The sequence below is a fragment of the Notechis scutatus genome, chromosome 5, assembly GCF_049901735.1.
Source record: "Notechis scutatus isolate UNSWTSFEM ecotype Mainland chromosome 5, rNotScu1.2, whole genome shotgun sequence".
Taxonomy (NCBI): Eukaryota; Metazoa; Chordata; class Lepidosauria; order Squamata; family Elapidae; genus Notechis; species Notechis scutatus.
In genome coordinates, this window is record NC_142013.1 from 92,486,702 (window position 1) to 92,509,086 (window position 22,385).

The following is a 22,385-nucleotide window of genomic DNA, read 5'->3' on the forward strand; positions in this document are numbered from 1 at the left end:
TATTCTCTACCTGGAACATCAAATAAATACAAGTAATGATATTTCTTTTGTGTGTCTTGCAAAGAAGAGATTAATGCAGACCCATATCTAATTTTTCATTTCATGACACTAGCCATTCAGAATACATTATTATGTATAGGGTTAGGGGCTGTATATCTTTCATTGATGATACAGTGTTTTTAAAAATGAAATTGTTAAGTTTCCTGCATTTATGCACATTAAAGCTTTGTTAGCTTCAAACTGAATTTAATAAGAAATGATGGCCCAAATAACAGCCATGATTGGTACCAGGAAACAGTATCGAAAAACATGCCTTTTGCTCATTCCCAAAGCTCTAATTTTAGAAATGCTATTTGTTAAGACACCATGACACTCTTATTCAGAAGTATTTTCCTATCATCAGTCCTATCACCTGTGCTTTTATATCTCTCTGGTGGTCTTATGTGCTGATATGCTCGATTTCACAGCCCATTACATCCAAATCAAATAACCTAGTCACATCCATTACATCCAAATCAAATAACCTAGTCACAAAGTTGACTTTGCAATATACATTGTACAGAGATTTTGAAAATTAATCACCACGTAAAATAGAATGTGGGTGAAGATTATCAACAGCAAAAAATCCAATGTACATGTATGGATACATATGTATATATGTATGTATACACACATACACATTTTCTAATAGTTGACTATGTCCTACTGTAATCTTTAGAAAATGCTTTACAAATTAAGTACTCTGGAAATAAAATCCTATATTCAGAAAGAATTCCAGAGGCTACAGAAAACTGTGGTATAGTATTTGTTTTAGCATCTACATTGCATGCTTCTTTGAGGCAATATAATCTCCAAGAAAACATCTAATACTGAAACAGTGCCTTTTTTTTATTATCCTTAGGCAATTTTAGAAAAATCCAAAAGTCTGTATTTCTTATTCAATTAAATCTCATTGCAAACAGAAAGGTGAGGCAAATAAAAATTACAATGCAGGATGCAGATAAATGCATCCAAATGACCTCAGATCAACTCTCAGAAAACTAAGCTGGTTGGCTCTGATTAATACTTGATAAGATATCAGTTGTGAATTTTAATACTGTATGCTAGACTAGGAAGTCTAAAAACATCCTAGAAGAAAATAATCCTACCATGATGTTGGCAGAAGAACAGCATGGATATATAAGCTTGGAAGATTTAATAGTTTAGTTTGCCACCTAATGGGAAAGATTCTTTTCTTTTTATCCTGTTGTTTTTACTGGTTGTTCTGAGCCACCTAGAATCACTTTGTGAGATAGGTGGCTATGTAGCTTCAATGAATGAATGAATTTCATGAATTCACCAGGAATAGAGCTCTCAACTTGTGGAGTTTATAGAAAGCATTCTTTATTATGAACCATTTAGTAGGAAGTTCAGATAGCATCATTAAGCAGACATGAATTAACATATTACTAGAACAATATACTTACTTTAAAAACAAAATGATATGAATGGGTAATTTATACATGTAAGATTATGTAATTGTAGCAAAAAGGGATTTTTCAAGAGAAGAGGCAAAAAAAAAATCTATCTGCAACAGTTGTTTCAATTATGTACTGATGTATATTTGGGTGTCAGTAAAATATATTCCCAGATGATGTAGATTATAATGGCATTATGGAAATACTCGACTGTTATATATTGTCTTATACCAAAGGTTTTTTTGTGTGTATGTGTGAAGTAAGGTTACAAAGGGGATGTGATTCCTGACTCCCAGAGGTAATCAGTTCCTTGGAGTGCCATTTCCCCCTCATATGTATTATTCTGTATGAAATTTTTCATATGAGTTACTAGATATTTTATTTGAAATATAAGTTACCCAAAGGGTACATGGGACATTCAAGAAAATATTGCCATTGTAAACATGCAACCAGGCACCTGTTGTTCTTTTTTCAACAAGATAGCATTTTCAGTGAACTAAAATCTTCTTGAAGAAAAAATGTAATTTATCAATTGGTCATTTAAGAAAGATGCAAATGAAACTAGTAAAATGTTCTCATTTCAATTTCCTAACATAGAGTAATTAACTGCTTAACTGTTATCCTAGAACCAAATGATAACTAAATTATGTTGCACGCTTATCTGGGAGAAACCTTCTGAATCAACCAATCTAAAGTGCAAATTATGCTACCTACCTAGGAATTATCCCCATTAAAGTAATTGGAATTTACTTCCAAATAAATACAAGAAAACTATACAAAATGTACTTTATTGTATTTAATTACTACATTTTAAAATATTAAAAAGTTAATCATACTTTAAACCATTAACAATGACAAGTAAAACTTGACTGAAAACTGTTTAATAATCTGAGAATAATCCTGGTCTACTCAGGGGTTTATTCTACAAGAAAATGATTTTTCATGATAGCTTAGCAGTGTGGCTGAGAAAGTTTTATATATTAATGAGTGCAACTGTAATGACTCAATTTGGATGAAAGATCAACAGAAACAATAACAAAAGATAAGCACATCTTGTTCTGCGTATACATTACCCAAAACCAAATTTAGAAATTTTATTATTAACATTAAATTATGTTGGGCTTTCCTTCAATTGTTGTTCACAACTAATTTCTTGCATTCCAACCTAATCCTAAACAATTCCATGAACATCCCAAACTGCAGTATGAAAAGCTTCAGCACATAAGATAGAATACTTAAAGTATATCTACTTAAATCAGTGGAAGTTAATCATTAGTAACTGAAATAGTATTTAATTTCTAATTATGACTCAATTCATTACATCAGATCAGATCATTTACCAAGATCTAATTATTGAATTAAGTTGAACTGGTTTGCTCCTTCACAATATACTATTTAAAACAAATTTTGATCATCGATGATCAATAAAAATGGTCACAGAACTTGTGGACTTGGAAAATGGTTTGTGATGAGGTGAAGATGTCTGCAAAACAACCTTTATTCCTTACAAGCAATAAAAATGTTATCAAAATAAAACTTAAGCATGAATAGTTGTTTATATAATTACCTATGATATACGATGAAAGTAAAATTTGTCAATATTTCCCATTTTTAAAGTACATGTTTTGGAAAACAGTGATGTTTGTTTCTAAAATTAAATCACTTCTTAGTCATCATATTGAGGAAGCAAATTTTTCTGTTGTAAAAAACAAGGGATATGATCATATTGTCATATCTACTAGATTTATTATTTAAAACGGAAGAGTTGAAAAGAAAAAGAAGCAAACATTTTACAAATGGTTTCTAGGAACGTTCTCTAAAACTATTCTATATTTGAATACTGAAATACAAAAAGGGAATGCCTTGAATGAAATGAAATTAATAAATTACAATATTACACAAATATATTTTTTTAATCTTTTCAAATGATAGTACATGGCTAAAGAAGCATTTCATAATAGAGAATTAATCAGCTTTAATGACTTGGACATGTTGGACTTCCTGCGTTCTAACATACTCACTGTCCATTTTAAGTTACTTTTATTTAAGACCATTATTGACATAATAAACATTATGATTTAAGGCTAGCAATTCATTTATTTTAATTTTATAGATATATTATTGAATACAGTCCCTCTTTCATTAAATAAAGTTGCTCTTTTATTGGATAATCTTAAGCAAATATAAACAGATATCATGCATATCTCATCCCCGTACCTAAACACTGAAAGTATATACTACTATTAGTGTCATTTTATTCTATAAAAATACAAAATATTGTATTATTAAGTTGCATGTCATAAATTAAACATATGACAAACATCACATTTCATGAGAAATCTCTTTCTTACAACTTTCAAAATACAAATTATACAAAATTGCTAAGCCTTCTAATGCCTTTGCTATAAACTAAAAAAATGTGGTCACAAATTGATCCATTAATGTTGCTTTGTTGACGAAATTGCTATTAAGCAGCCATAGAATCTAGCAATTTATAAACATCACTATTCTATCTGTACTTTATTCCAATAATCTGTAACAATCAGTTTAGCATTTTATATACAGTAGCTGCTACTGCCAGAAATTCACATTAACATTTTAGCTATGCTATTGCTAAATCACACTTGTAATGACAGTATAAAGCTTTAAAACTCTTTTTATTCTTGATCTATTCATTTAAAGATATTTAGTCTTCCGTATACTAGTAAAACTTTTTAAGTGTAACTTATGCACTAGAAAGAAGTACAGATCACTTTCTTAGCCAAGGCAAACATTTTAGTATTGCTCTCTAGTACATTTGGTAATTTGAACAATACATTATTTTGCACATAAAGAAAAAATAAAAAAGTATGCAGAATTTACAACTAAAAGTGGGAAATCATCTTAGGAGAAATCAAATTTCCATTTTCTATCAGCATGGATAATATGAACTTTGACCCTTTGCAAATATAATGTGTAACCAGAATGGGAAATAGGAAATTCTCTAAACAAGAGCAGCTTTTTTATCATACTTCTTTGTATGATATATGCTTATGTTTTTGTCAAATTCACTTGTAGACAGAGAATATGTATAAGCTAGCATTTTTTCCCACCCCTCGTAGCCACTGAACTGTGAACACAGAGAGAACATGAGAGAGAAAAACAAAAATACACAACATCTGGTAATATTAGCTTGTCCAAAGATTCCCTAAGTTATAGCTCTTTGCCCTGGAAGAACAGTTTGGTGATTGCACAGGTGAAAAGAAATACAAAATAATAAATTGAAGGTGAGGTGGAGACCACATAGTGCTGTATTGTTCACAGAAAGGGAAGAAATTGAATAAAATAAATGTAAAACTGAAGAGGAGGAGACAAGTGTTAAGGGGATATCCCAAAATCTGGGAGTCTATCCCAGAATGCAAAGGAAGACAATTACTAAAAGTCAACATGATCAGAGTGAGGCAGCCATAGCATGCAGAGCCATGTTGTTATGGAACTGGAATTTCCCTATATTTACTCATTAAGGGTTCTCCACTTCAATTTCTCTGATTTCTTAAAGTTACAGTGCCATCAAATGTCTAACACATCTTTATCTTGCTCATTTGTTAATTTTTGAAAATAAGTCAAAATGCATTGAATGCTACATTTATTATCCCATCTCAAATTGTCACATTTTTTTCATGTGCATCTTTTGGAAACCTTAGTGTTATTAGCCCACTTGTTCTCTCATCAGGCTTATTTTCCTATAAAGACTTCATTTCCTTTTCTCCATGTAAATTGTTAGTACTGGAAAAATTATAAATTATCTTTTATATTAGAAAAATTGCCTTCAAATTGATCTTGTTATATTTATTATTAAAACAAAAAATCTTCTAGAGGAAATGAAAGCAATGAGAAAATCCAAGCATGACTAGCAATGATTTTGTAGATTTACTTTCGCATCGTATGCTTTTTCCATTACTGATTTTGTCTTACAGTACACATCCTATTTTTCTCCTTGTTATCTCTACAGGGCTTCAAGGTCTCAGCCATTTTCACACAACTGGATGGGAAACAAGTTAGAATACTGTTCACAGATCTCAAAGAGCAACATTTTCTGTTGTACTTTAAGCTCTCTGAGAGCTCACCCAGTTCAACTAGAATATGTGGGGAAATGCTTTTTAAGCATTTTGTTCTGCATGAAAATAAATGGCACAAGGGATCCCATTTACACAATGCCACATACCTGTTCTAATTAATCTGAAACACTGATAATCTTACCAGACCCATCCTAAGCATTAGTAGCACAGATGCGGAGCAGCACACCAGAAGGCTGGGGCACAAGGCCAGACTTTATATATATATATATATATATATGATACTCTTGACTACATCAAAAGTAAACCAATTTATTGAAAGCACTTTTCCCAATCACTTCACCAAATATTGCAGCGTTTGGAAGAGAGTACTTTGTAATCAAAGTGCTCAAAAGCACAGATTTGGTGGATTGTTGTTCCCTCATTTGTATAAAGTGTTATAAGCACTATCAGCATTTCTGTGGTTAGCTTGATTATTGATCATAATTACATGGACTTTTTGACTTTTTAACACTCCATATAACTATATCATTTACACACCAAATATTGTTTAATAAATAGGGAGTTTAGACATTTGTTCACATGCATGCTTACGGTGGAAAACTGGTTTCAGATTACTGCCTAATAAAAGCCAGGAGAATCCTTCTGACACACTGACTCCAAGATAGCCTCTCCGACAATGGGCAGAGAGCCATCTGAAAGAACAAATGGAACACTGGAGATGTTTCCCACCAACCACAAGCCCTAAAGGAAGCATCAAGAAGGTATGGGGAGGTTATTTCTCTTATTTGTTTATTTGTTTCCTCATTCATTTTCCCACAGGGTAAAGGCAGTCCTCGACTTACAACAGTTTGCTTAGTGACCGTTCAAAGATACAACGGCAGTGCAAAAAGTGACTTATGACCATTTTTTCACACTGATGACCATTGCAGCATCCCCGAGGTCAAGTGATTTACATTCAGATACTTTGACAACTGACCATTGCAGTGTCCCGGGATTCTCCTTTGCGACCTTCGGACAAGCAAGAGTCCATCAGGAAGCTGGATTCACTTAATCCCTATTTTTTCTAATTTTAACAACTGCAGTTGATTCGCTTCACGAGTGTGGCGAGCAAGGCAAGTCCTAAAACGGGGCAAAAGTCACTTCACTCATTTCTCACTTAGCAACATAAAATGTTGGGCTCAATTGCAGTCGTCAGCTGAGGACTACCCCTATAAGCCCCAACTTGTGAACAAGCCCCAAGTCAGGACTTTCGCTTCAAAACACAAGGCAGGCGCACACAGAGATACACGGACAGAAAATACACAAGCGCGCACGCGCGCACACACCTTGGCGCCGCAACCTCCTCTTCTTGAGCCCAAAGATGCGGACCTTGGAGAAGATATCCACCAGGTTGCCATTGCAAAGCCCGCGCTTCTTACTGGGGCTGTTGCGCCTCCTGTTGGCCGAGGGCCGGTCCCAGTGCTGCAAGTCGCGCGCTTGGCGCTTCTGGCGGATCAAACCGCTGGCGATGGCCGCAGCCATGGCCCCTCGGGTTCCCGCGCTTTCCTCGGGCGCCCGGCTCAAGCCTCACCGCGGAAAGGGCGCCGGGCTTGGCTCAGCTTAGGCGCGACCCCATCGCCTCACGGGCCAAGGGCAAGGACGAATAAGTCACGGGGTCGCCACCCATGAAGCCTCTGAGGGTTTTCGGACCGAAGCAAAGCAACAAGCGGCAGCCAAAGCAGCGGCGGCGGCGGCGGTCTGCCTAAGATTGCGATAGTAGTGCCTCCACGACGCCGGGCTCATGCCCGGTTCTCCATGGCGGCGGCAACCGCCGCTTCCATCGCTCGGGTCACCATCGCCGCGTCTTCCTCCTCCTCCTCAGAGCTGCCGCCGAGTGCTTCGGAAAGCAGCATCTGGAAAGTGTACGCTACGGCTCCTGAGAGAAAAAGACTTCATATCAAGGCACTTCGGTCCCACCCTTGCCGACACCCCGCCACACACACAAACACACACGCACACACACACACAACCCTCCCTTTCTCCCTTCCCAAGGCAACCGAGGGAGGGGATTTGTCCTTGGGGCGTGTGGGTGGGGAGTTAAAAGCGGGGCGATTCCCAAACCCGACACAAAAACCAGCAACAACCTGCGGTTTGGGGGAAACGGGAGGAGGCAACAACAGGGCGGCGAAAGGGGTGGGGTGGGGTGGCCGGTGGGATTGAAAAAAAAGGCTCGGCCGACCAAGGGAAGCCACGCACAAGCAGGCCGCCCCCTCGCCTTCCAGCGGGGGCTTTTTGTGGTCCCCGCTCAGCGCGCGCGCGTGACAATGGGGGGCAGCGCGTGGCGGGGGGGCAGAGAGAGAGAGAGAGAGAAAGAAGGTGCCCGGTGGGGTGGGAAACGGGAAGGGAGAACCCGCCAAAAGTGGGTGTGGGAGAGCGAGGTCGTGTGGCCGCTGGTGAGGTTAAACGAGGGGAGGGAGGGAGAGAGAGAAACGAGAAAGGGGCGACTCTTGAGGGGAAAGAAACGGGGTGCGAAGAAGAGAGTCCGGAGCCCTCGAAGGCGGGAAAGGAAGCGAAGTTGTAACCTGCCGTCTGGAGATCTTCCTCTCGGCTCCGGAGAGGCTCCCCGGTGGGACTGACGCCTTTGGCACCGAAGACTCCCGACTGGCGGCGGCGACGTGTCCCTCGGAACCCCCCCTTCCCCCCCTTAACTTGTAGTCCCAACCCTCCCTTCCTCGGGCATCCCTCGTCGCTCGACGCGGTCGGACCCCGCTTTGACCTTCCGGACGGGAAAGGTGACTCGTGTGTGGAAAGCGCGCTTCGGCAGCCGTGACAACAAAGAGCGATGCGTGGCAGGGGTCTCGAGAGCGGAATGGCCCCTCGTGGCTTCGCTTCCTTCCTCGCGCCGCTTCCTCCTGGTAGATTCCCGGCAGGGCGGCACCCTTCTCCCGGGAGCGATCTCTTTGACTAGCCGGGCTAACCCTGTCCGGGGCCAACGGCGGTCCCAGGAGCCGAAAGGGCTGGCAGCTTTGGAGTTTGGGTGGGGGCGGCTTTGGATATCCCAGGTGCCCGGCTCTTCCGTGGCTAGACTGCAGTAGAGGTCACTCTCCATCTAAAACGGGGCGGTAGGGTTTGGGAGGGATGTGGATCCTCCCCAAAAACCCAACTGCCCAATTTTCCACATGGATTTCGCCCGGTTCTTTCGCCATTCTCTCTTCGTTTTGTTTGGAGACGCTGCTACTTTTGCGCGAAGATGTGAATTACCACCAAATCAAGCAGGACGAGAAAGGGAAAGGAAGGAGGGAGCCACTTTTCTTGTTGCTCCAGTTCACACCTGCTTTTAGATTCTGTTTTCCTAGACTACATAGCAGTCTAATGCCCACAAATTGAACCTCGGCTCCTGATCTCTCAGGAGTTGTTTGGTTCTGGTTAGAAAAGAGAAACCCTTCAGGCTCATAAGTAATCGTTTGAAAGGAAAACGTTTAGAATGGGAGAAAAAACGGGGGAAATGAGGGCAAAAAACTGAAATGTTTAGGGAAACAAAATACACACATGTATAATTTTAAAAAGCAACATGTACATGCCTACAGACAAAGAGAGTACAGGAATACAAAAGGTATAAATAGACAAGAAAGTTGCACCAAGGGTAGAAATAAATCCATTGAAATACTACTCAAACATTTACTTGTCAATTGATAAACATCTCTGTTCAACTATACAGCTGGCAATCATGAAATTTTAGTGATCAGTCTGTTTTATCAACTAAATCTAACCATTTTGGATTTTATAAGGCTGGAATTTTTTTAAAAAAATGTTCAGCGATTATTTGGGACAAGTGCTGAAGCAAATAATTTTAATTAATTCACACTCCAGTGAGATAGTCTGTTTGCTACAGATTATCAAATTATCAAGACAAAAAAGACTGGTGCTAGTTTATCTATAAACAGTGTGTTTGATTGATGTTTCCCCCTCTTCCTTTTGGCATTTTTGTGTGCAATTAAAGGTACAGAAAACCCTGACAACATTTGGACATCTCTTATTGACCTAATCCAAAGATAGCCTAGTCCACCACACATATTGCTCACTATCGATATGTCAAAGCATTAGAATTATACGGTCTTTGAGAATCAGTGCATAACATTCTTTGGTTGCTATGCAAAAATAACACTAATTAAATCAGCTGCTAGTAGATGTGGCTGCAGGAACAAAGCAGATTTGAAGTTATAGATGATCACATAGAAGAATCACTCATAAACTTTTCTTTGCATGTGAACATCCTGATTGCTAATACTGAACAAAAAAGAGATAGGAGGCATTTGTCCTGTAAATTTCCACCCAGTTGAAATGGCTCTAAGCGTTATGTATGAAAGTGAACTTCAAAACATCCAGGATTTTTATAGCTTCATATGCTTATCATCCAAATCATTTGATTGGAATGCAAGATGCACTTTGATTTTATACATATTTTTTCTTCAAACATACTTGTATGGAATGCTTATAAATTGTATCTGTACAGCACAGCGCACTGTCAAGGCCAAAATTTTCCAAATATGTATTGCAGTACATTGTCATTTCAGCTAAATGTTTGTTGGACTTTAATAACAATACCCAATACTCTCCCCAAAAATTGAATGCACAAAATAGAACATCAGCAATTCGTTTTTTGTGATAGATTGGTATTTTGTGGTTGTTATTGTCTGTAGACCATGGGTGTCAAACTCGATCATGGACCAGATCATGGACCGGATCATGACGTATCACAATTTCTTTTGCCTTTGCGGAGCTGTGGTAGGCTTGGCCTGTGCATGACGTATGCAGCCTGCATGCCGCCAGTTTGACAGGCCTACTCTGGATTTTTCTTTGTGGATTATTGATTAATCTTATTATTGATATTGTAACCTCTCATTTGCTACCCTATGAAATAGACACCAATATATACTATAGAAATACATAATTGTTTTTATTTTAATTCTTGTTCCCCGGGTTTGTTTGCTTTCTCTACAGTCAAACATGGAAAAAATAATATTATTCCTTTAAATTTTAAAGTGATACTAAGTAAATTCAATATTACTTATATTGGGGGTTTATTTTAGAGTTTCTTTCAGAACAAGGGTTTATTTACAAAAGCTTTATATCTACATATCTATAGTAGGTTTTATTGCTATTATCCTTTTCATCTCTCATCTTTCTTACTATCTTCTTTTATTATGATTTATCATTCATTGTTTGTATCATGATTTATGATAGTAACTATGATTTATTATCTATGACTTATCACTTTGTTGTTTGTATATACTTAGAGCTTATGCACTGGAGACCTTGTGTGTCCAATCATACTTGTCCAATAAAGAATATTCTGTTCTGTTCTATTAAGATAGCAATTGACATAGCTGGCATTTTACAGTGCTTGTCAAACCTGTACTTTATCTGGAAATATATTAGGGAGTCTATTAGTGGTTAAAGCACCAGCTAGAATGAGGAAACCCATGAATTCTAATCACACCTTAGGCACAAAGCCAGCTTGGTGACTTGAAGGCACACAAAAAATATTCATTGAACTACAGCATAATACATTAATTCTTAAGATGAATGCTGCTTAAATAGAATGTTACATACTAATGGGCGCTTTGAAGGAAATTCTAGCATTCTACTGTTTTGGAAAAACAATTTACCGTACTTTGATCAGGACCTTGGACAGAGGAAACCAAATAGGAAGAAGCTAATCTTCAATTTGCAAAATATAATAGGACCATTTAAAGAAAGACACTAGTTCCTCAAATTAAGACAAAAACAAGAAATTAACCAATATAGTCTAATAATGTCAGGAGCAGGAAGTAAATCACAGTTGCCTTCCATCTAGGATGCAAAGGCATACTGCAGACATTCACTCCTTAAAAGTCTGAGTATCTTCATCCCTTGGTAAAAACTACCAAAAACAGAGAATTATAACAAAGAATAGAAATTTATTATAGGATGTATATATGTATACATATGTATAATATTATACCAGTAATATTCTGGATAAAATCCCATGATTATACTGGGGAATAATTATGTCTCCTTTGGCCTTTCTGTTTCCTTTGTGTTTAAAAAATCCATACCTATACATATTTCTTTTCCAGTATTTGGCAGGGAAAAGTGAAGTTGAAATTGAATTGTTTTATAACAGCTTTTAAACACTAAAGAAGGGATATTGAGAAACAGTTCTTTACTTGTGGAATTTCCATGCAAGACAGAAAATAAAATCAAACTTCAAGAAATGTAATGGGTTTTTCACCAAGTAATTTCAACTACTAATAAACTACTAATGTAAAATCTAAACTCTATACTAGGGACATATTATTTAATCAGGTAGTTATTAATGGTAAGTTTCCTCTCTACATCTCCCTCATTTTATTTGTTCTATGTTATTCCACTTTGGAAACATTGTGACTTCAGTCACATAAAATTCAGTTTGTATATCTGATACTGTATGAAAAATGAGGATGCAAATTAATGAGAAAATGGGTAAAAATGATGCAAAACAAAACAAACATTGAAATTGAGTAAGGTTTTCTTTCAAAATCATGAAGAAAAACAAATTCTCATATAATTTGAAAATCTAGGGTAGCTATTATGTTAGGTGTACCAAGGGAAACTCAAGAGAGCCATCTACTGACTTAAATCTGTGCTAAAATGCACACTTCTAGCAAGAACAAAATATTGATATGTAAAACTTGTTTAGAACAAAGATCTTTTAACAGGCTTGCAGAAGGAGAGCATATATTTTACTGATTGTGTGACTACCAACTAAGAAGGTATTATTGTAATTTTAGGGTGTCATTTCTGCTGTATAATAAAAGAACAAAATAATTTGAAAAAAAATCAATGATTTCAGATGATAGTTTTTCATTGTTGCAGCTATATGGTAAATAGGAAGTTTTGGGAATAATGGTGCATATGTTATATGATTACTGAGTGATTTCTAGACTGGCTTTATTTTTATATTAATTTATATTCAAGATGAATATTTGCAGATTCCACTTAAAATATATCACAACATCTCTTTTATAGCCAAATCTAGGTTACAGCTAAATTGTTCCTTTTTACTGGACAAGACTTTCAGAATGTACACTTCTCAGTATATAAACATAGTGTTCATTCAACTGAAGAAAACAAAAATGCAGGTTGATATCTTGGAATCATTTATTAACTGTGAGGCAAAGAAGAACAAGGTAGACATATAGAATTTTTTATTGGCCAAGCGTGATTGGACACAAGGAATTTGTCTCTGGTGCATAAGCTCTCAGTGTACGTACAAACAAAGTAATAGGTCATAGATAATAAATCATAGTTACAGTCATTAATCATAAGATACAAACAACATGATCAATCATAGGATACTATTGGAGAAGATCGTAGGAAAGATGAGAAGATAAGGCGATTAGAAATGAGAAAGACGAAAAGGATAACAGCAATACAGCCCTATCTTTAGGTCTAAGACAGTCCTGTGGGAAAGGTGTTCTACAGAGTGATGGCACAGGGGAAAAATTGTCTTTGTATCTAGTTGTTTTGGCATGTAATGCCCTATAGCAGCATCCTGAGAGGAGAAGTTGAAAAGTTTATGCCCAGGGTATGAGGGGGTCTGTAGATATTTTCTCAGTCCTCTTTATAGTCCATGCAGTATACAGATCCCCAATGGAAAGAAGGCTGGTTGCAATTGTTTTTTCTGCAGTCCTAACTATCAATTGAAGTCTGTACCGGTCCTGTTTGGATGCAATGCCAAACCAGACAATTATTGAAGTACAAATGATAGACTCAATAATTCCCTTGTACAACTGTATCAGTAGATCCTTAGGCAATCTGAATCATATACACATGACCCTTAGATTGCCCCAGTAACAGCTTCTCACAGGGTTAATGCACATTCAGTTTCTAATCAAGCCGCAGTCTAAGGCCTTTTCACAAATACTTATCCTTTTTCCTGCTGTTCTCTGCTTCCTAGTTCATTTTGCACATTTCACATTGGCTTAACTTTGCTATTTTTTCTTTGCAACTTTACAATTACATCAGTTACTATCAGTAAGCCATTGCTATCTAAACTACCTTATTCTATTTCTCTCAACCTCCTACCTTCTTAGCTTTTCTTCTTTTACATTCCTTCTTCCCTCTCTGTTTGTCTATTGTGTTATTTTCTTCTCGCAATTCTGGCCCATTTCTTAACAATAGCTTTGTGCACCTCACTTCAATATGTATGCTTCTAAGCGCTCTTCAATTAAAACAATACTTAGTACACAAGCAAATGTAGAATGTTAGGAAAGAAGCTGAGTTATAAACTGAGACATCCAAGATCACTTGGCATAAAGGTCTTTCTATCATCAATAGCTTTCATTAATGAACTTCACCCAGCTGAAACCAAAGGAAACAATACAGTGTGATATTTCAAAAGTTCCCTCAGGTCCTGGTTGCCTGAGGTTATTGAGCAAATCATTCAACCTGTCTACTGAGTCTAGACTTTCCTTAATATGATATGAAATAACTCTTCCATGACCCAAAGATTTACAGAGAGCAAAATTACTGCTATTATAACCTGCACTTTTTGTTTTAATTCTAGTGTAAATGGAATGAAATACATTAACTCGGGAATCACTTAAATATGTAATTGTTGGTTTCCAGACTGATAAAGACTCAGGACACAGTTATATAACACAGCTATCTGCAAGTTTTTCCATTCAGTGAAAAAATATCTCACAGGAAGTCTGTTAGAAACAAAACTAAAAAGATGATAGTTTAACATATTATAGGAAAAATTGGATCTAAATAGGAAAGAGTTCAGTTGCTGATATTCTTGTAATCCCATCTGTTTCATCTTAGTAAATCTTACTTTCAGTTTGAGGCAACAGGAAAACAGCTTGACAGAGTACAGATATTGTAATGAAATGAACAAATGTATATTGCTTATACAACTTATTGTCCAGAACAGATACTAATTTAGCAAAGAATAAGAAAGATGAGTAATATTTGATTGAAGTAACTTACTCTTTTTTTCAATTTCAAATTATCTATCACCCTTTTATCTAGAGTGTGTATTTCTTTCTACACTTTATGCAACTAGAGATTAACATGCACCTTGGTTTTATTCTCCATAAAAACAGGGCTATTATATTTAGTGAAGATGTAGGCTTTTCTACAGAGAAAAGTGGCTCTCTATTAAATATGGAAACCATCTACACACATATATAAACAGTTTTGTTTCCTATTTATTTACAATTGTATACTGTCATAAGCAACCAATACCTTAAAAACAAATAACAAATGGCATAATTTTATCTCAAAAATGCAGAATTTTAATTCTAAAAATACTCAACAAATTTTCCCAGCCTGCTTAAATTCACATATGCTCTGCAAACAAACAAATAAAGCAATAAAGGTAGTATCACTTTGTAAAGGCATGTCCAGCTATTGAGGAATATTACTGATATTTCATTAAATTTCACAAATCCTAGTAGCTGTTTGTTGCTGTGTAAATGACTACAGGAGGATCTAGGGAATTCAAGAGAGCCAGTTCACAACAATGAAACCTAATCTCCACATGTAACTAAAGAATTTGCATTCAATATTAATTGAATATTAATGCTGTGTCTCTATATTATGTATTCTTTAGCTTTGTTCTCTCTCCAGCCCTTGCTTCTTCACTTGCTAATCAAAAAGGAAGGGAACTGATGAGGAATTTAAACCACTACTGTCAGTAACCCCCTACATTGGTGTTGATAGCTTCTATATTTCTAGGCTAGGAGGCACTGAAAAATTATATTGAAGGCTTAAGAGAAGTTAGCCACTCTTTTGTGTTTACAAATGGAGTAGTTAATAAGCAACATAATAGCAGATTAACACTCAGGGTATGCTCATAAATGAGCAGTCTAATTGGCACAGATGATAACTAGAGACCTAGGCGGTAGTTGTTATGTTTATTAAATTAGTCCATAGTTTACAGTGTGGCCTTGCCCAAGTGAGTTTGATGGTGGCTAAGTACTGATTAATCTACTTGCATTAATTAATCCTGTTAAGAGCATTGTTCCTCTCAGAAGAGTTATCTTTACATAGCTAAGAAAACTCATGTCATACTTTTTAAGTTTTCTTAAACATTAGATGTTCTTAGGCTGGACAGTGTAATGACATATGCTGATTGTGTAATTTGATAAAGTACCATATATACAGTGTGTGTGGGGGGGTATTTGCTGGATTTGTGTTTTGTCAGAATCTTAGGGAATAATGGACTGTATCCAAAATAGTGACAAACAAAGCAGAGACTAGTAACACTACAGTCACTTCCATCAGAAACCCCTACACCCTACAGATATTCACTTAATGAAATTTAGAAACTCTAGCTATAGAAACAATAAATAGACATAGTTGGCCATCAATCAAGTTCTCGAAGATGCAGTTGGAAGAAACTGGAGCAATCTGGGAGCCCTTAGACACAAATGTGAAGAGTCATGGAAAGAAAAATCAGATTGAAACATAAAAATCCAACTACTGAGATTCACTTAGATTGCAGTGGGATTGAAATGAAAAATAATGAACAAATAAACAATCTCAGTCTTGTCCATATTCACTTTCAGACAGTTGGACAACCAAATGAAAATGTTTACTCCATCGTATTCCAAGACATTCCATTACAGTTGATCAACAGCCAGAAGATCAGTAGACTTCAATATGATCAATATAATTATGTTATTGGATTTCCTGATCATGAATCAAAGGAAGAGTGAACAAAATAAGTCTTCTCATGAACCCCCAAGAGAGAGGGGAAATTTTTCAGACTGAACAAGAAATCAAAACCAGTCCAGTGCATTATCAGTAATGTCCAAATACTGTAACCTTAGAGCGATGTCTAATTATCAATACTGTCACTTAGTGCTATCAGGTCCCAAAATATCAATACCAATATTGGAACTTGGTCACCAGATATCACTGATAAAGCGCTATCCAATTTGACTGCCCTGTCTGAAATCTTATTTGATATAAATTGAGAAAGCTACTAAAAGACAGATGAAGACTTATTTGTGTAAGATGAAAACTCTCTCAATGACTTCAGGTGAAAAAGGAACCAGAGACATATAGTCAGTGGGACTTGAGCACAAAGATGGAACAAAAGAGTTTTTCTTCAGCAAGGGGTGAAGAATAAGTATGCTTAAAAGACTCTAGGAAACTAATAGTAGTTAAAGAATATGACAAAAAGCTGAGAAGATGGGGATTTGGCATTTGGGAGATGCTCTGTTCTGCTGTTCCACTAATTTATTTGGGATCATCAGGAGAAAAAAATTAAGGCAGATGAGTGGTGGTAGACAGAATTACCTCAGGGACTCCATCCTGAACAAAACTCTTGATCTAATAAAAATCAAGACATACTGTTACAAACCCCAAAGAAAAGAAAACCAATGAGTGTTCTGCTGCAAAAATTATAGCACTATGTTTATAGCAAGCAACATTAACACATTACACAAATTTTTTAAAAGAAAATATCTGTATGATGTGCAATATTTAGGGTTTTAAATCTATAAAACTGGCAGTATTAAACAGATCTGCTACCTTATGCCATGGACAATGCTGGTAATTCATTCCAGGAATGTTTTCATGTAGCTATTTCATTTAAAGTATGGATATATTTATTTGTAAGACCCAAATATAATAAAGGTCCCTGCCTTACATAAGGACTATTTATGCACTGACAGCTATAATCCCAATTCTATTGTTGGAAAAAAACTTGCAATTTTTAACCGAAAGCAATCAGCAAAATCCCTCTGAAAATTCCAATACGCTAACCATCATAAAGAGAATGTTTTGCCACAGTTGCATCTTGGACCCTAAGTGAAAATTAAAGCAAAGTTTGAAAACTAAATATTACCAATATAGGAATAGCATGAGATGCTTGGAGCCTATGCTGTCAAAATTGATAGAGGCATAATTATGAGGAACAAATAGAACTGCAGCCAGATTCAGAGAAACAACTGTTCTCACATTTACAGGAACTTGCAGAACAAGGCTGAATGAGACTGGCATAATAACAACAAAGAATTAAAAAGCAACAACATATCAACAGTACCAAACTACCACAATCAGTTTTGTGTTTCTTTTCTTGAAATATGGTACTTATGTCTTCTACATGCAGAGTGATCAGAAAAATTCATTATTAAGACTAGTTTCTGTAAGTAGAAGTGACCCAATGAACAACCATTTATGGGGAGGGAATAACCCTTGAGTACTATTTGAAGTTATTCAATCAACTCCCAGATTTTGTTGACTGACTCAATCCCTACGTATAGCATACTGGCGCAGGAGACACATTCTGTTCCCATAAATATCAATCTGCTGACTATTTTTTCATCTTGTTTAATGATGAATTCTATACTTCTCTTTTGAATCACCTTGGTTGATTCTAATTAAAAAAAATATCAGGTATGAATTTTGAATATTATGAACTAATTATCTCAAACCCACCAGTGAAACATTATTAGAACTAAAGATGCATATTTATAAAGTGGTACTGCCCACTCAGGATCAAGGAATATCTCCTACCCAATTCAGAGAGATCTTTAAAATCTTGGGGAAAAACCCAAGATGCTAAAATCTTTTTAAAAAGCCAATAAATTATAAAAGATGTTTGACATATGCTAGTATCAGTTCAGAATAAAATTCTGTAACATGTTAATCACCCAGCTGGCATTACATAACACTTTACTATAACACACTTGCTTACATAAAAATATGTGAATGATAACAGTCAGCTACCAATATAAAAGTTACCCCTGAAATCTACTGAGAAACTCATCTCCTAGATTCCAGGGGAGGATGCTGAATCCTGAAGACTATCAACATTTCCTATTATTCAGACTAAAAATTAAAATTGGGAACAGGTATTCAATTGCTTCTCATTTCTATCTATATCTTCATCTTCTATAAAGAATCAATATCAATCCTATGCATTTACAGAAGTAAATTCAGGGGAGTTTACTCATACATACTGTAAGTGTGTATGCAATTAATGCTGTATAAGGTTACAGCTTTTAGCAATAGCAATAGCAATTAGACTTATATACTGCTTCATAGTGTTTACAACCCTGGTTTATAGAGTCACTACATTGCCCCAACAATCTCATTTTACTGACTTCAGAAGGATGGAAGGCTCAGTCAACCTTGAGCCAGTGAAAATCAAACTGCCGGCAGTCAGCAGAATTCGATTTTAGAGTAATCCTATATTATAAGTATATTCTATATTTAAGATTTTGGCTGAAATGTCTCTTTCTGTCTTCCCCAATCATCCCCTTCTTCTGGTTGCTGTAGAACCCTAAAATTCTCAACTATCTCAATGCCATTTCCTCAGAGAAGCTAAGAATTGCAATCATCGCTAATATCTGATATGCTAGGTATTGAATGTTAGGCCAATATTTGATTACTTCAAAATCAACTAGGATATCTTTCTTCCTACAGATAGCAATAGCATTTAGGCTTAAATACCGCTTTATAGTGCTTTACAGCTTTCTCTAAGCAGTTTACAGAGTCAGCATATTGCCCCCAACAATTTGGGTCCTCATTTTACCCACCTTGGAAGGATGGAAGGCTGAGTCAACCTTGAGCCTGGTGGGATTTGATCTGCCAAATTGCAGGCAGCTGGCTGTCAGCAGAAGTAGCTTGCAGTACTGCATTCTAACCACTGCGCCACTAATTAATGGAAGACACTATGCTGAGACTTTGGTCAGTTCTGGAATCTATGGATTTAAAAATGTGGTGGATCCTCAATCAAGATTATTTTATGTGATCCTTCAAGACCTTTTCAATGCTATAATTCTATCAACAAAACACTTCCTCAAAGTAAGCCATGGGAAGCTCAGTGTGACACATGAATGGATAGGATTAAAGCCAACATTTCATAAAATAGTCTTTTCTTTGATTCTTTAATGCAACAGAAAATTCAAATGGCATTCTGCTGTGCAAAAAAATATTAAAATCTGTATTTTAAACATGATAGATAAGATCAGGTCACATTATCTGTGGGAGACTTGGCTATAAAGGAAACCATTAATCCTAGTTAATTCTAAATTATTTGTCTTCTAAAGCATCCTCTAGAAATTTTAAATTAGACAGTGCAAAGCTGGAGTTATTGCATTGCCACTGATAATTAATTCAAATGTCCACTTGTATTATTAGCAATGCTCTATGAATAATTATTTGTTGCTTTGTCACGCAAATCCACTGCTGTTAATTTTAAAAGAATCTTGCGCCGTTATCATTTGTCACAACAGTTTTAACAGCCTTTTTTCTATAATGTATAGTGCAATTGCCTGATTTGCCAGCAGTAGACACTGTTACATTTGTTATTTGCCTAGAAAACTAACAGGCAGTATAGAACTCCATATCACATTTGCTGCATGCAGTGGCACAGAAATCTGGATAAAGAACAGAGACCTATTACCATCCCTAAAAGAATACATTATTTTATGAGTATCAAGGAAGATAACTGAATGAGATTTATATCGAGTTGCATAGAAGTCAATATTACCTAAAGGCAGATGTACAGGCAATTGAAAAAAAAGATATTTTTATGCTAGAACATAAGAATTGTTTATTTTTTAAGGATGATTTTCAAAAGACAGATTATGCAATGGGAAAATGGGTCTTTAAAGGTATGGAGTTTCTTTTTCAAGCCGAAAGAAGGAAGAAACCTTAGACATTTATATTTTGTTATTTTAGATAAAACTTTTACATTTATATTAGATTAAATCAAACAAGATAGTGTTAGCTGATGATTTAAAAAAAAAAAAACCTGGGATGGGACATTTGACAAAATCCCATTCCTACAGTAATAGAAAGACAGAATATACTCTGGTAACATCTTTCTTATTCTTATCATTTCATTCTTATCATACCAGTTCATTCTGATTTATACTTCTTTTAAACCACTCATGTATATCAGTATGGGAAATATGTTATAGCAGCATACCCCGACCTTCCCAGGTTGGCGGCCTGGCACCAGGGGAGGGTTAAGAGGTGGAAGAGGAGACGTCTCTGCACACATACAACTTCATTTAGGGATGCAAGTGCTGGTCCCCACAGCTTACACGAGTCAGGCTGTGTGTGCGCATCATGCACATGCCAGCTACCGCTCACATGACCTGGTTGCAAATAGGTCATGACTTGGTAATGGGCCATGGCCCACAGGTTGTTGTGACTAAGACTTCTTGAGACCATAATTAATCACACGCTTAGTCCAAACAACCATCTTTTTATTTCAACGGCTGGGAATTATATTCATTCCCAGCCCGTAAAGAGTCCCAAACAGTCTCTCGAGATAAGCGCCCACCTTTATCTCCTTTGAATTGCTGCCAACAACTATAGTGCCAAATTAACTGTAAAAAGCCAAACAGAGTGAAAGTCCACACAGAGCTTCAAGGTTTAATCTGAACAGAGAGAACAAAGTTGCTTCCTGCAAAGTTTCCTGTCCCTTTGCTCCTCCTTTATGTCTCATGGGAGTGCCAATCACCTCCAAGCCTTACTCCCAAGTCACCTGCTTTTGCCTTAACTGTTCTTGCCTTCTGGCAGCTCTGCGTACACACACACTGGGAACAGGCTCCCCTTGTTCTTCAGCCTCGCTGCTGTCAGAATCTGGAGGCTCAGCACACAACTCCCAGATGGCTCTGGCCCCATCTCTGCAACGGATGCAGGACCCTTGTCTGAGTCCTCCCCAGACTCCAAGACTGGCCTATGTTCCTCCCCATTGTCCAACTCTGCTGCAGTCTCTGCAGGCTGCTGGCAGACCACAACACAGGTTGGGCACCCCTGTGTTATACAACCCTATGTGCTGAACCCAATTATACAGGTAGTCCTAGACATATGAACATAATGGAGCCCATACTTTCTGTTGCTAAGCGAGACAATTTGTTAAGTGAATTTTGCCCCATTTTATGACTAGTTGCTAAGTGAATCACAGCGGTTGCTAGGTTAGTAGCTAGTAGCTAAGTGAATCACAGCGGTGATTAGTAGCTAGTAGCTATAGCTAGTTGCTAAGTGAATCACAGCGATTGCTAAGTTAGTAACATGGTTGTTAAGTGAATTTGGCTTCCCCACTGATTTTGCTTGTCAGAAGGTCGCAAAAGTGGATCACATAATCGATTAGCAATAATTAGCAATAATCACGCCTCAGATAAACCTCATTGGCTACGATACTGCCACTGCGCAAAAACCGGATACTTCATCCATCATAAATATGAGCTAGCTACCAAGTGTCTGAATTTTGATCATGTGACTGGGATGCTGCCACAGTCATAATTATGAAAAACAGTTATCAGTCACATTTTTCAGTTTCGCTGTAACTTCAAATGGTCACTAAATGAACCATTATAACTCAAGGACTATTTGTACATCCTACAACTGTGTTAACAGAGTCTGGAGAATTTGAAATGGGACCATCTGTATCAGTGTCCAAAAATCACAAAATTGATAGGATTGCTAGAAATGAGCACAACTCCAAGTATTAACCAAATCTTTATCGGAAGCAATAGAACTGAATTCTAACTGATAGGCACCTTTTTGTTTACAGCAGTTGATCAAACCTGCCTTATATCAAAGGGGTAATAGTGACAATAATGACATCCACATATAAGAAGAATAACAAAGAAGCATCAATGAATTATAGACTAATTAGTCTGAGTATGATCAGTAAAGTATATACTAAGCACTTAAGCTCCAAACTCCAAAATACAGATTGGTACCTTGCTTGTTCAAATTGTATATTAATTCTATGGGCTTATTTCTTAACAACTTGGATTTTCATTTACCTATATTGAAAAGTTGTAAAATTTATACCCTCCAGATGCATATGCTGCTGACATTGTACCCCAAACCCCAACTGAATTAA

At 36.7% G+C, this 22,385-nt stretch overlaps 1 protein-coding gene and 1 pseudogene across 3 annotated transcripts in view; both read right to left on the reverse strand.

Moving 5' to 3' along the window:
* The window catches only part of FGF14 (fibroblast growth factor 14), a 334,049-nt gene that overhangs the window by 126,718 nt on the left and 184,946 nt on the right, over positions 1-22,385 (reverse strand). Inside the window, exon 1 of one of the 3 annotated variants that reach the window (XM_026668942.2) lies at positions 6,841-7,558. The exons of the other annotated variants lie outside the window; for them this stretch is intronic. Within the exon in view, the coding sequence (XP_026524727.1) occupies positions 6,841-7,036 (196 nt within the window). The 5' untranslated portion in view covers positions 7,037-7,558. Of the gene's footprint in view, positions 1-6,840; positions 7,559-22,385 lie in introns of those variants that run through there. 3 annotated transcript variants of the gene reach the window in all.
* On the reverse strand, positions 21,587-21,711 carry LOC113412991 (U4 spliceosomal RNA; annotated as a pseudogene).